Source organism: Parambassis ranga, chromosome 24 (assembly GCF_900634625.1).
Source record: "Parambassis ranga chromosome 24, fParRan2.1, whole genome shotgun sequence".
Lineage (NCBI taxonomy): Eukaryota > Metazoa > Chordata > Actinopteri > Ambassidae > Parambassis > Parambassis ranga.
The window spans coordinates 11,114,257-11,129,354 of record NC_041043.1 but is presented as its reverse complement, the minus strand read 5'-3'; the positions used below and the strand labels follow the sequence as shown (position 1 = coordinate 11,129,354).

At 42.0% G+C, this 15,098-nt stretch overlaps 1 protein-coding gene across 2 annotated transcripts in view; it reads right to left on the bottom strand.

Moving 5' to 3' along the window:
- Positions 1–15,098, bottom strand: part of disp1 (dispatched homolog 1 (Drosophila)) — a 60,693-nt gene that overhangs the window by 5,370 nt on the left and 40,225 nt on the right. For both annotated transcript variants that reach the window (XM_028397713.1, XM_028397714.1), the window contains 4 exons: positions 13,707–14,421; positions 2,085–2,114; positions 1,403–1,526; positions 1,097–1,224 (listed from right to left, as the gene is read on the bottom strand). In XM_028397713.1, the coding sequence (XP_028253514.1) occupies positions 1,097–1,224; positions 1,403–1,526; positions 2,085–2,114; positions 13,707–14,380 (956 nt within the window). In that variant the 5' untranslated portion in view covers positions 14,381–14,421. The remainder of the gene's footprint in view (positions 1–1,096; positions 1,225–1,402; positions 1,527–2,084; positions 2,115–13,706; positions 14,422–15,098) is intronic.

Here is a 15,098-nt window from a genome sequence, read left to right as displayed (position 1 = left end):
GCGGTAATTGTTGCTCCCTCTAAAATCAGATGAATGACTCACTACAGTACCAGGGTACTGCTGCCATTATAATAATCATAATAGCAGCTCTGATTGAGGAGGGGGCCCGAGCGGAAGACGTGCAGACAAGTTTCGGGAGTGTGAGTCTGTGTTGTGGGTTTATTTAGTAAGAATAATGAAGGATTATGGTCTGAAAAACTGTTTTTTTGGGGGAGGTAGAAACAGGAAGACAGAGTACGGTAATCAGGTGGCTGTCAGAGAGGGAGACTGAGGAGTTGACAGACTGAGGGGATGAGGCAGGGAAGCTTGCTGACAGAAGCACAGGCCTGGTACAGCACATGCATATAAGTGCACAATTACATCTGAAGACAGACACATGGAGCGAGACAGACAAAGACAAAGAAAGCCACAGACAGCAGGAGACAGGGAGAGGGTCCATTATCTAATCAGCAAAGTAGAGCTACACGTTTTAAAAATACTAATGCTGACCACATGGATGCACAAAAAATGAGGCTATACAATCACAGGCTTGGTATTTATCTCAAATACGCAAAATATTCTAACATCTGTAATCTCCACATAGATATAAGAAATGACAAACTCTTTGAGTATATGCAGTCACACAGACAGACACACTGGCCTGCTGTTGATTAGTGAACAGACTCCCACAGCCAGAAGACACAGGATGACCTTGTGGATGGACAAATCGCTACTTTGTTCCCCTTTTCTTTCAGGAGGGGATTCAGACTTTTCAGCATGTGTGTCAACAGTATCCTTCAACCCTGACCTCTACCTACCCTCCTCCTTCTCATCACTACCTGAGCTTCCTCCAGACCCCTGTTGTGCACATGTATAGTAAAGCTACATTAAAAACAGCCACATATGGAATGTTATTTTTCTTCTTCTTTTCAAGTAGTGACAAGCAGCTTCACAGTTCAGTTCACTTTATTAAAGACCTGCCAGTGAGCAGACCAGGATCACAGTATATCAGAGTTACCGGCAATCATGATTCTATGTGATCTCTGTATGCTGTCAAACATAACTTTATAAACCACCATGTGTGTATATTAAGAGGTGTGTGGGTGTGTGTAGTTACCTTTTGGCCTGCTCATCTGCATATTTAAAGGGGTAATTGGCCAATGTGGCTTTGTAGCCTGTGTTCTTCACCATGTTGTTCCATGTGACCAGTCGCTGACCAATGGCGGTTCCCCGTGGCTCAAAACCCTTCGAGTGGAAAAGGGAAATAAGATTTGATGACGGAGGTAATGATTTTTACTCATTCCACAGTACTTTTCTGATCACTTTATCAATATTACTCCTAAAATAACCATAACTGCGCACCCTAAATGAGTGTTGCTACATTTATAGTGGAAAATATAGAGCATCACAGGTCTATACTCACCAGCAGTGGGTCAGAGAAATCAGGCAGGTCAGGCACCAGGATCCCCACTAGTGCACAGACCACAATGAGGACAGTGCACACCCCCAGCACCACCACTGGCCAATCAGCTATTAGCTCAGCATAGCTAGGAACAAAACAGAGATTTAAGTTAGTTAAAAGACATAAGAAGAATCAGTTCAAGCATCTGATTATATAGAGAGCAAAAAATAAAACAGAGGGCCCAGACATTAGACTATGGGTTCCATTTAGTGGATGAGTTTTACAAAATAAAAGGATGAATTTGTCCAAAATGATGACATATGAAGGCTAAACAGGGGCATGAGGACAAAACAAGAGATCCCCTAAAGCCTAAGTCCATCTGGGCCTAAAGCATTTGCTTGATTAGAAATAGACAGAGTCTCTGTCCACTTGAGTTTTTCCATTTAAACCTTATAAGTGCAATGAAAAAGTCTTAATCATCTATGAAACAGTCTCCGGGATTTTACTTCAGGAGAATGGATAGATGAAAGGCCAGGTACACACAGACACACAACTCCCATCAATAACTCTCATGACTCACAACTGAGGAATGATGGCTCTGCAAGAGCAATGATGGATGGGTGACAGCAACACAAGGGAGGAGGAAGAAAGCTTTGCAATCCAGAATATCAACAGAGAAGAAGCTGTTTTTGGCAGGTCTTACCTTTTGGGGAATCGAAAGGGCCTTGCAGGGCTAAAAAACATAAAGGGGAGATAAATCAGGTTTACAATTTGAAGTCAAAGCAACAGCCAATCAAAAACAGATTTGCAGAGACTTTGAGAGAAACAGTGGACATATTTCCTTCATGACCCGCCGTCTATTCTTTTTCCAGCATGAGCACACACCTTGGGTAGAAAAACCACTGGAAACATTAAAGCTGACAAGGCTGTCAAAACCACTTTCCAGTGAACCCCTCATAACACACTGCTCCTTTTATCAGATCTCTTTCTGATACGGCAGACAACCTTACAGGGCTTGTGTTTCTAATATACATGTGCCGCGCACAGATAAATGTTTAAGCTACAGATCAACACAATTCCTGCCTGGCTCAACCTGATCCTGCAGGATTTCTGTCTGAACCCAAACTAAACCTGAAAAGGATAACGCCTTGAACCCAAATAAAGCCCTGAATGTTCCCCCTAGCTGTTCAACAGCATTTTTTAAAATCTGATCCGAACCTAAATCTATGTACCTACATGAGGAATGAGGCACTATCACCTCACATTAACCTATCCAGCCTGGTCAGATAAATCAGTAATACACACCCGATCTCCCCCAGATACAGTAATAATTCTCCCATTACACTTTTACTCTTACATACACACACACAGACATTTATAGAGTCTACATTTTCTTAGGTATCACATTCAATCAGGCTTCTGTATACTTGGGGGGGGGGTTTGACCCAAACACACACACCCACTGAGGCATATGAGGCCTTCAGCTGCTCAGGAACTATCTGGATTTCTCGTCAGCTCCTCCTGGGAGCAGTGGGGGAGCATCCGGTATGCCGGGAGCAGCAAACACCCCGGCTGAAGAGGAAGGAGAGGAAGTGGGAGAATCAGATATGGCCACCTGATCACAGCAGGGGCTGCAGGAGATAAATGATACAGACTATATGGGTTCAGGGGTGGAGACAATACAGAGGGAGGAGAGACAAACGATATGAACTGGAATTACCCAAAATAAACATTATTAGCTTTACAAGAAACGTCCATTAGCAACCAGACAGACCCCATTTTAGACAGAGATCTGGTAATAAAAACATCTTCAGAACTGAATGCTCTTGTTTAATAGCACTTAATAAAAACTAAAAGCATCCGAAATTCATTTCTTAGTACATCATAGATTATGCTGTATGCAAAAGGGCCCTAAATCTACTCTTCTAATGGCAGAGAATGGCAGAAAGTGAGTTCTCAGGTCACCTTTCTCAGCAGCCAATAAGGTCAACAGCACTCCAGACATTAGTGCTGTGATTTAAACAACATAGCCAGAGGGGCTGAAGAGGTTGTGTCACCGTGTTTTTTTTTTTTTTTTGGGCCACGCTGCCGTCAAATTAAAATCTGCGGAATGTTATAATTAGTGGTAATGGGAAGCACAAATGATCTAGAGCTATTGGCGAGGAATTTTACTCCACGGGGGTGGGTTATAAGAAGGCAGTAAATCCCTTTTAAAGTTTCACTGGGCACATTAATATGACAGCCAGATGTCAAGTGGCACCAGAGTAGAGCCTGATCTTCCAACATTAAGTATGCACATAATCAAGCTGGGCATCCTTTTAGCTGCTACACAGGTACAGAAGTGATGCCTATGAAAATGTTATGCGATAAATTTGTTTTCTAGCTTTTCAAGCTCCTCTGTTTTATTCAGTATTTAATTATCCCCCATTATGATAATTGCTTCCTGCTTCAACTTGCAAAATGACCTTTAACCTGGTTTAAGCCAACAATGCCTAATGAAAATCACATTTCCCTGTCCTTCTTTGAACCAGTAGCCAAGGGAACATTCTGTATTTTATTGTAATGTAAATCACTGTGCACTGCCTCTTGGCTTCACAGCCTTGAACTGCAGACCTCAGGACACAGATATGGCCCAAAATGGAGGAAGACGAGCTATTGGAAACTCTACTGGATTCATAAAAGTGCTGTCAGGCATATCTATTTGTCTGCTAAAGGTCTGTTTTGAATTTTGGTCTGAATTTATCAGCCAATTGGAAAGATGCGTCGCATACCTGAGGAATTTAAAGTGATGCAGATGGGTCAAAAATCCGTCAGGCAATCATTCATCCCTGCTCACATAAAAACAAAAGCTGAATCTGGCAGGCTGAGATCAGTTTCTGTCACTGGGACTTTTATTTAGGCTCTGTTTGTCGTCTATAAAATAACGTCAAAAGAAACCACTAGCACACCACCATTACACCTCATGCCCGTAGAAATAAATCAAGGGGGCACCGAAAGCAGCAGGGAAGGTGGTGGGGCTGGTTGGCGGTTAGCGACAGAGAGCTGGTGTTGACTGATGATCACAGAGGCTCTAAATTCTGCGAGATGACAAGCCACCGTGTTGAGTTTCCTCCCCAGGTCTCTGATCACTTCTACTCATGATGCCTCTAAAGCAAACTTAAAACTGCAGACTCGGTATCCCTGTCCAACTTTCTATCCAGCTTTCCCTTCTGTTCCCTTTCCTTTGGCTTCTGCCCCGTCTCTTTTATTTTCTTTCCCCTCTCCTCCGGCCCTGAGTAACCTTTCAGTGTTTTTCTATTTACCAGAGGGAGAGTGTTTCTGGATCACTGGGCTAATTAATAAGGTAAACACAGGCCGCCACCCGCTCACTCAGCACTGTGCTGACAGAGGAGAGAAAGAGAGAAGCAGCTGGGGACTCTCAGTATACCGAGGGTCTCCTTTATGGGCTGACTGTCAGAAGAATATGGTGAAACTTTTGGGCGTTGATCGCAGACTGTGCTGCGATCAATCACCACTGCTTTTGTGGTGCTAAAATCCCAACACAACATAATTGAAAAAATACAACAGCAATGTCTCTTTTAAGAAATGATGACTTAGTTACTACAGAAAATCCACAGATAATGGTGTGAGCAAATTCATGTAATGAACAATGTTCTACCAAACCACATCCAGCACAATCACAATTACTTATTTAGATTTTTTTTATTCTTATTGGTCAATTTTAATGATTATTTTTCTCTGTAACCCAAAGCATTATGTTATATATTCTGATATCCAAGACAAAAGTATGTGTCTATGTGTGTGTGTTGAGGGTGAGGATTCAGAGGCGGAAGGGGGTGAGGGGGGTTAACTGCCAACAGACAGGCGGGTAAATATTTCATGAACAAGGCCTTCAAGTCGAAGCAAGAGCAATTACTGTCAAGCATCAGGCTGCTGGGCCCGCCTCGCCCTGATTAGTGCCTCGCTGGAACGCTGCACACAATTAGAGGCTCGATCTAGCCGTGAAATAGGTCCAGGCTACCAGCACTCCCGTTTGAGTGACATCATGAGACTAGTTAGGCAGAAAAACACAGCAATGAGCCTGATCAGTAGGGCTGTGTGTGTATATTTACACAAAGTCTCCTGTGGCTAAAAGCAAAACACTGAGAGAGATATGAACAATCCCCAAAGTGAGGCTGTGTGTATGGTTGGATGACATTAATATGACTGTAAATATCTGAAAGGCCAGCAGAGGGTCGAGGCATAAAACCACATCAACAATTTGTGAAGAAAAGTCGGAATATCAACTGTTTATATTTGTTTATACTTACACACAGACAATGAAGTCTAAATAGAACCTTTTAGGAAGCATGCGGTTTTGTCTCACCAAAAGTAGTGTAAATAAATTGAATGAGTGTAGCTGAGCATCAGTGAACAGATAAATCCAGCAGTTCAAACTATTTTAAAACGCGGTTACTTTATTGTTAAGACAGATAACTAATAGGAGCGCCATAAAGTTGACACTGTGAATCAGAAGCTTATTAAAAAAAGTTTTAAAAATCTACAAATCTACATTTTTCCTAATAATCACATCTAAGAGCCAGTGTTGCATCACTAAGCAGCTATCAGTGTTGATAGCATGTACGAGCAAACTTCATTAGCTTCAGCAGTAACAGACTGTGATTCATAGGGCATCATGTTTCCAACAGGCCTCCAATAAACACTGGAACAGGCCTGTGCTGTTTAAACAAAAAGTTTAAATGGAGGTCAGTTGGGGACACTCAACTGCTCTCATTATCACATGAGGGAAACAAGCTGAGACATGGGACAAGTACGTAGTTAAGTAGTGGATATAGCCCACAAGTTATGACTTCTACATATATATTTTTGCTGTATTTCTTTGAGAATAGTTGCAGATTTGTTTTTTTTTGTCTGGTAAGTGATCATTCTAATTCCTGCTCTGCTACTCCTGAGGAGTAAGAGCAGATGTGTGCTCATGTCTGCATGTGTGTATATGGGATTTTTTGGGATGACTGCACTCCAGTGGTAAGCATGGCCTTTTCTGGCTGCACCTGCCATTTCCCTGAATTCTTGGAGGTGAAATACGGGCGCGCACAAATTCCAGACATACAGACGGGATTTTGAGCACTGTAGCCAACAGTTACAAGCTGTCAGTCAGTGTGACATCTTTATTATGGCTGCTCCTCACTTCATCTTTATGACTTCAGGTTTCCAGACACAGTGCAGTAACCTTGGCCTAGTACATGTCTTCAACAGTGACAAGATTATATTTTATGTGTTTTCTGAGTGATTTTTCATCTTGCACTATTAAATAATAGCATAAAAAATATATAATCAGTCAATCACTGGAAGGGAAGGCCAGCAGGAAGCCATGTTCCAGATGAATTAATGCACTAGGCCAGAAAATCTAAATCCAGAAATCCTTAACCTGCCAACCTAACACTGCATGGTTGACTGCAACTGTAACCAAGCCAGCTTCAAGTGGGTATGTGTGGTCAAAAAGAGTGGCAGGCTTTCCTTTAGGAGACCTCCAGGGGTGGAAGCGATGGTTTTCACCTGCTGCTGCATCCTTCAGCTTCCTACCACAGGCATCTGTTTAGTGCTGTTGACTTAAAAAAAAAGGCCCACCTTTTCGAAAACAAACTTTTTAAAAGCACCCTATTGAAACAAGGTGAATCATTTATCTTCTATTTAACAGGAAGGGTGAAGACCTTCAGCATGAAATAAGAACACAATAGGACAGGCAGGTCCAGGCAAATTATTAACATATTAACGTCAACATTATTTGCTCATAGAAAATGGAGCATTTTGCATGTGAATTTCATTTTAAATCAGGTTTATTAGTAGCAGAATTTCAGTAATACGTATGTACCGAAGTTCCACAATATCTAAATTTCTCAATCCTCACTGACACACAATCTAGTGTTGACTAAGACAGCGCCTGTGGCTTCACTCTGACGTTCTTTGATCTCATTCATCAGTAGACAGGGTAAAGGAAGAAAAACGCAATGTCAGGATTTTTTTTTTTCTAGGAGGTTCATTTTTCATTCTGACTCCATTATTACCTCATGACATCAATTTTCCTTTGTCATTTTGTGTTTGACGCTGGGTCATCTGAGGACATGATAGCTCCCAGGGAACCATTTGCTGGAGTTCCTCTCTCTCTTTTCTTGCCTGTATCTGGTAAATGTGTCATCACAGGTTGGTTTTAGAGCATTGCTGTGAAAGCTCCGATTTGTTGACACATGCTGTCTATCATCATTGCAACTGACTTAAAGATCAATTATGCTGCATCTGATAAACAAAGCTTAGATATATTTTTTAAGAAATCTGGCTGCAGTCAATCCCCTTGATGCAAAATGAGTCCCGATCTGTCCTCCCTCCCTCCCTCAGTGAGTGTATGTGTGATAGAAAGCGAGTGTGGGGTGAATGGGTGGAAAATTCCAAGTAAAAGTTTACTAAGTGCAGGAAAGGAAATAGAAGCAAAACAAGCAGGGTCACAAGAAAGTTGTTATTTATCTCAAAAGGAGTGTTCAAGCAGACATTAATATGAAAACAATAACAGGGAAAACTACTTTCCTCTGCATCGCTATAAATATGACTTGACCTTATATTTGCACCATAGCAAAACATCCCACAAATAAACAGATAAACAAGCATCTATTAACAAACTGAAAAATATATAAAGTTTACCAACCTCCAACTAACTGTTAAAAACATTTGGAGATTCCGACTTGGCGTTAAGAGAAGCAGCAGCTCATTGACTGGTTTGTTGTTGGACTTGCTAATTGATTTACATGTGGTGGAGCTGGTTAGGGTATTTTAGTCCAGTGGTGTGGTTTGTGCTCACTTCATCTGGAAGAAGAGTAAAGGCTTGTTCGCATGAGTCCACCTTCTATTTCAAATCGCCATGGTTCATTTTATCTACAAGGCTGTTGCAACCACAATGACAAACAACCTCCTGTTTTGGAAAAATGTACTCGGCCTCAGCTCTCTGCACATAAATGTAAAACACTTTGAGACTTAAAAGCCAGCTGTATGCCCTATACCACAAGTTTTTAACTACATTTTCTGCATAAATCTACCCAAGGCTCAGACTTATCAATCATCCCTCATAACAAAGATCAGTAATGATGTCCACTAATTACAATTTACTGCAGCTAGTCCATAAAGTATTTATTTACCCTGGCTAGCTGCTCAGCCAGCTTATGGGAAGTTATGACAACATTGTGCTCACATCAGGCTTTGATCCTGCTTTATGGGACAGCGTGGGCCTTTGATCTGAGATGGCCTTCCTTATATGCTTTGCTTCATACTCAGGAACCATATAGTAAGACTGTGGTATACAGACATGAAAACGTCTGCAAGAAAGAAAACATGTAAACACATACAGTTAAAAAAATGAAGTGGAAATAATGTCTACTGCTCCACCTCCATCACCCCTTCCTCCATCTGTTCTGATCAATAAAAAAGATATCAGAAAGTCATGCCAGGAAAAAACCTGGGTTTACTTTTATTCTTTTCTTTCCCCTTGGTGCTACAGACCACAGTCACACTGGCTGATCGTACTCACTAACAGAAAACACAGACTTCAGTGCATTAAAAAGTTAGAGGTAGACTATAAAATGCAGACTGTCCCTTCAGACCAAACTAAAATTAAGGAGTGGAGGGAGTGAAATGACACATATGTTGGACAGCATTAAAATCACTAACCAGTTCAAGACAAAAATTAAAGCTGCAAGTAGCATTGCGGGCCCTCGCACACCTTGCGATCCGCAGGGCCATCGCAGTCTCCTCTCCTATGCTCTCCTGTCCTCTCATTTCCAGAGACATACAACAAACACATGTTTACAAGAGAAAGTTCCTGTTGCCAGTAGGTGGCGCTATGACTGTATCATCCTATTAGCATATATATCTGTTCAGACTCGGGTCCATAGCAGTGCTGTAAGATTTTGTAAACATTGCATGAAGTATGTTGGTTGTACTGCAGAAAACAGAGCGAGTTCCTTTGTAATGGCAAATGGTCAACTTTGAGGCCACGCCCCCGGCCACACCATAACACTTTTGTAAGAGTTTTGGAACGGTCTATTCCATATGGTGTCCTGAGTGGACACAGTGAATTTCAGCTAAATTGGATGAAATATGCAAGGCCTGAAATGTTTTGTAGGAGGGTCAGAAATTGCCAAAAATGACCACAAAATTCAAAATGGCGGACTTCCTGTTGGGTTTGGAGGGGGGGTCCAAGAGACTTTTTTTGTGCTTATTGGGGTGATACATATGTGTGCCAAATTTCATGATTCTGTGTCAAACTGGCCAGAGGGGCTACGTGTTAGGGGGCGCTATAGAGGCATTTTACCATGTGCGTTTCAAAAGACAGCAAATTTCAAAATTTTTCGGGAAAACACATTTTTCTACCAAGTTTCTACCAAGCATGTTAAAAATGCAATCATTCAGTCAGGAAAAAAAAATCCCTACAGTTTCAATAGGGCTCTCGCACCGTTCGGTGCTCAGGCCCTAAAAAAGAAACATTTTCCTCCTACTTCCATTTAAACAAGACACAATTATACTAAAAATCATGCATGTAAATCTAAGTTTTACAGTGAAAATGTCCCGAGCTAACCTTACATCTCCAAGAGCTCCTACAGTACAACAAGGATTAGATGTGCAGGATGTCAGTAAATCTCTTCCATCAATCACAGAGCCCTCACACATACTCTGGGAGGAGCCACAAAATATATACAAAGACATGCAAACTGCTCATTTCTGTTGAGTTTGAACAACTCAGGCTATTAATTGTATGTTTAGCAAAATAAAAGAGGCTATAAACAACAGTTGGCTGTAAGACTGCAGGCTTCTTACAAATTAAACAAAAACATATCTGGACTTGTTTAACATGAAATCCTGTGTATACATTAAAACCAGTGTTATTCACACACAAGTCTGTGGTGGAAATTTTGAATATGTCAACACTAACAAGTCTTATTTGCAATTGAGTAAGCTCTGCAGTCTGCCTAACCCAAAGGCCTAGCAGTTGTTATTCTTGATAATGCACAAGTCTTTCCAAGCTGACACTCTAAAATACAGAGCGCACGGATCACTTTCAGACAAACCCTTACTGGTTGAGGCTTGCAGCTGTCTGACAAGCAAGCAAAAGATAGAAGGAGACAAAAAAGGTTGAATATAAGGCATACAAAAAGGAAAGAAAATGTAACATTCTGCAGATACAGCAGACATGTCCAATAACTCAACTGATAATAAATTGCAAAATAGCATAAGACAGAGTGCTCTGCGCACTAGAGTTGTCATATTTTCATACAGTTTCATCCACGTGTCATAGCAACCAACTACCTGCAGCATACAAATAGTCCAAAACTCAAACTTGCTCATGATAATAAAAGATGACCTTTGCAGGAGCAGCATCAGAGGGAGTGAGAGACAGGAATTTTTGCTATCTGACAAGGCATGAATCTAAACCACAACTTGTGGTTGCCATAAACAACAAGAGCTGTTGCGAGAGGCATCGGTGAGAAAGAGGGCAGAAATATTTACCTTCAGGAGAGCAGCGTGAGTGGGGGGAGAGGTTAAATACTCCACATGACCTTAGATGCTTGAGTGTCAGTGAGCTGTTTGGTCATCAATGCAGGTAGAAGCAGGTTAGCTGAACCTCAGGTGCCCTGAAGCCACGCGTCATGTTTTATGCTTATTTTCTTGTGACACATTTCTCATTTTTGGACTGCATCTACATCAAGTTCACACTTAACACCTCTAAAGTAAAAGCTTCATACTTAACACTTGCATTACATGCCTAAGGCTTTGCTCACTGAAAATGAATCTTTGAACACCGGGGACATCAGGGTGTTAAATGCTAACACTTTTAGCTTGCCAGCTGTAGCTTTAAACTTGCTGGCGCACACAGAGTTGACTGTGGCCAAACAGCAACAGACATCCCAAGGACACTGGGTTTCTGTCCAATCCTAAATAATGCACATAAAAAGGCTGCGACAGATAATCTTGTGGAGACAAACATCTGCCTTATGTTTTAAACAGAACCAGAAGAGAGTAAAAAATGAAACCAACGACAGCTAAATCATTTTTTTTTTCGCAGAACTGCTAAACTGTGCTTCGACCTTTCCAGCGATGTAGCTTATTTCATACATGACTAAAGACCTGAAGCCTTTTGATCGCTCCCAAAATAGAAACATTGGGAAACAAAGTATGGGCTAATCTTGGTAAATGGATTAATGCTTTGTGAAGCCGACAACAGGGGCATAAAAATTCTCTGTTGCGAAACATGCATAAAAAGGTCTCCCCGAAGAGCTAATGTTACAACTTATCAGTGTGTGTGTGTGTGTTTCAGAATGTGCGAGTGAGATGCAAGTGGGCTGTAATCATAGATGTAATCTCTCGGATAATCTGGCAGATCACAGCTCGGAAGCAGATCAAAATGATATTTGACACCACCTTGTCTGACTCCATACCCTCAAATTATCAAGGGTATTAGAAATGTATTGGTTTACATGTGTGTGAAGGTTATATTTAACCAGTACAGGGGTGAAGGACTGGAGTAATAGGGAGACCAGTTTTGAAAGATTTTGTCTGAGTTCAGGGCAAAAACTACACAGCGGAGACAGGTATATCATTTCCTACTTATCTCAGTGACACACACACACACACACACACACACACACACACACACACACACACAAAACACTGTACAGGAAAGGGGGGAGTTAGGGATGCAGTTTTGGAACAAACCCAGTCTCTGTAATTCAAACCTGTCATCACTGAACAAGAGGGACCTGTTTGGTAAATAAGAGAGTGGTTCAACATTAGAGACGCATACGTCCCGAGCCACATCTGCTCTCCATTCTGATGTGGAACGAAAGATCGAAGAGGGAGGGGCCAGCGGGGAGAGGAGAGGAGCGGCGGAGCCAAAGACGGAATGAGAGTGTTAATGGAGTGAGAGAAAAACTGAGAGAAAAAAATGAAAGTATAAGAGGAGGGAGGGGAGGGAGGGGAGACGAAAAACCACAGAGGTTGGTGGATGCATCTAAATGCCTGCAACACAATCCTATTTAGCTTCCCTCTGCCCACCCAGGGTTTAATGTGTGTGCACCAGGTTTTGGTGTATGTACCCGCTGTGGCTGCACAAACCTCATCTTTCAACGCCACCCACAACGGCCCTCTTTCTAATGAAACTTATGAGAGGGGGGGAAATCTAACTTTATTTGACTAGGGAAAATTCCATGTTGAGAAGTACGAAGAAATAAAGTCTCATGCAAATCAGATTCCCCACGACGATCTGCTACCATAAAAAGGAGTTGACACGAGCAAATAATTACTTCTGCAAAAGTTCACCTCCCCACCTTTTCTGTGGAGATGGTAAATATAGGATTATGCAAATGATTACGCAAGGCATTAAATGGTTCCAGTTTCAAATGCGGTTGAAGGGTTGCGGTTTGGAAGTAAAAAGGAAAGAACCAACTCACTAAAAATATGGATCGATCAGCTGAGGAAAGCTTTGCCGACAAATGAGTTCTGGAGAGCAGGAGAAGGCATGGTCACCACGTGTATGCAAAAACATTATGTGTGCCTGCACATGTTAAAGTTTAATTTAATTAAAAGGGGCCCTTTATGTCCAAGTCATACACAAGATAAATATTTTTGTTAAAATGTTGGGTGAGTTTCCAATAGTCAGCTTGAGTGACAATTCTTTACACTTACAAGGTTGAATTATAATTTTTAGCATGTTAGACTTATTTACTAGACTGCAGCATCAGGTAATCATTGCACTATTTACCAAATTGCTGTAAGAGTCACACTTGAATATAATTGGATAAATTACAAAGGCTTCCTCAAACCTGGCCAATCAGAGGAGTGCAGGTATACAGTATAAAGAGCCCGGAGCTAAATTGGCCAGTGAGGGGCTGCAATAGCATTTTTTTTTTAACTGTACACCATGCAAAGCTACACTGCAATGTCAGATTGTAAATATAACATTTAAAAAAGAGCATAAAACAAAACAACAGATACCAGCACTATCAACAAAAACCTGATCACTGATGTTAACAATAGTCACCATAGCCTTGTCAGCTATAAGACACAACCTCATCTACCACAGTCTTCCACATGACTGACAGGTTATGATTATGAGTTATGTAGCACAACCTTGGCTACAGAGACATACAACACAAGTGACAAGAGATGATTACTGGAACACTATGAGATCAGTTGCTCAGACACTGGGTTGGTTTTTGGGTCAGATATGTCAGATGTGACTTGCAGAGAAATAAGAAATTATTAGATCCTATTCATTAAGACATACCTGATTCTTGGTGCATGTGTCTGGCTTTGGAGATGCTCTTGCCAGTGCTGGTGATGATTGTGATGAAGAGGGGAGGGCGGGTGAGGAGAATGGGGGTGAGAGTATGTGCAAGCAGAGAGGCAGCAGGGGCAGGATGAAGTGGTCCCTGGGTGGGGAACGGAGCCGGGCCCTGGGCCTGTGCCATGATTCTGGAAGAGGGGGCACTCCTGCTGTCCACAGGGGCAGCACAGGGTGGAGTGGAAGTGACAATGCTGACAGCAGAGTGGCGGCGGCTGAAGAGGAGGAGAGGAAGAGGATGGGGACAAGGTGGAGGGAAGGTGGTGTCTGGTCAGTCTCTGGGAGTCTGTGACGGCAGGGGAGGAAGAGGAAGCCGACGATAGAGGAAAAGCCCTCAGGGAACCATTCTGTTTGACCACACCTCCATTTTGACTGGGTCTGTTTGCTCTCGGAACAACCTGTGCTCTCTGCTGCATTTTTGATGCTGCATTCTTAAGTGTGGCATCTTCATCTCTATCTGCTGTGAGGCAGTCACAACTCGAGGCAGCTGTGAGAGGGTCCTGGCCACTGCTGAGTGGGGTACTGGTATTTGAAGGTGCATTTCCATTGGCGCTGAGAGGATGGTGTCCTCCGTTTCTGAGGGCCAAAGGGTCACCGTCTGCATCGCTCAGGGCCATGGTCCTCTCCCAATGGGCCTGGCAGGGACACTGTCACTCCTCTGGGGGAAAAAAAAGAAAGTTTAGAATTTCTTTTTTTCTATTATCCATCTTACATACCATTACTGTACATATGTAGCTACAGGAAACACTTCAAGTTGAATAAAGACTGGAGACAGTAAGAAAAAAAGTGAAAACGTATTCTTGTTTGTTTAATCCATATAAAACCAAAGTGTAAACAAGACAAGTTGTTCTGTATACATGGAGTTATGTGCTGGATTATTTCTTGACCTGACTTTCTGGAGTCTTGTCACAGTCAGAGTCTCAGCAGAGACAGGCGGCTCCAGGAAATCACCATTCCTTGGCAAAAGAATTGTCCGTAAATAAAAACCTCAGTCAATTTTACACTTCTGTGTGTGAAGATTACAGCCATGAAAATTATTTTTCTGTGTGTGTATCTTGTCAGAGCAAGGCTAGCAGTATTCCTATTTCATATAAATGTAGCCGGACAGACACTGATGCTCAACCGACAAGAAGCAAAGGAAGAAATTGTGTGAATTGTGAGTGAGCTTTACGTGTTGCTCAACTGACTCTATTCCCGCACAGAGCAGAGCTGGACAGGGCACCCAGAGGTGAAGATCTGGTTACTCTCCAGTAAAACACTGATAACATCCTGTGCACATGTGCGATCTGTTGATCTAGTACATAAGTAAAATTAACTTTTTGTCTTATTTTACCG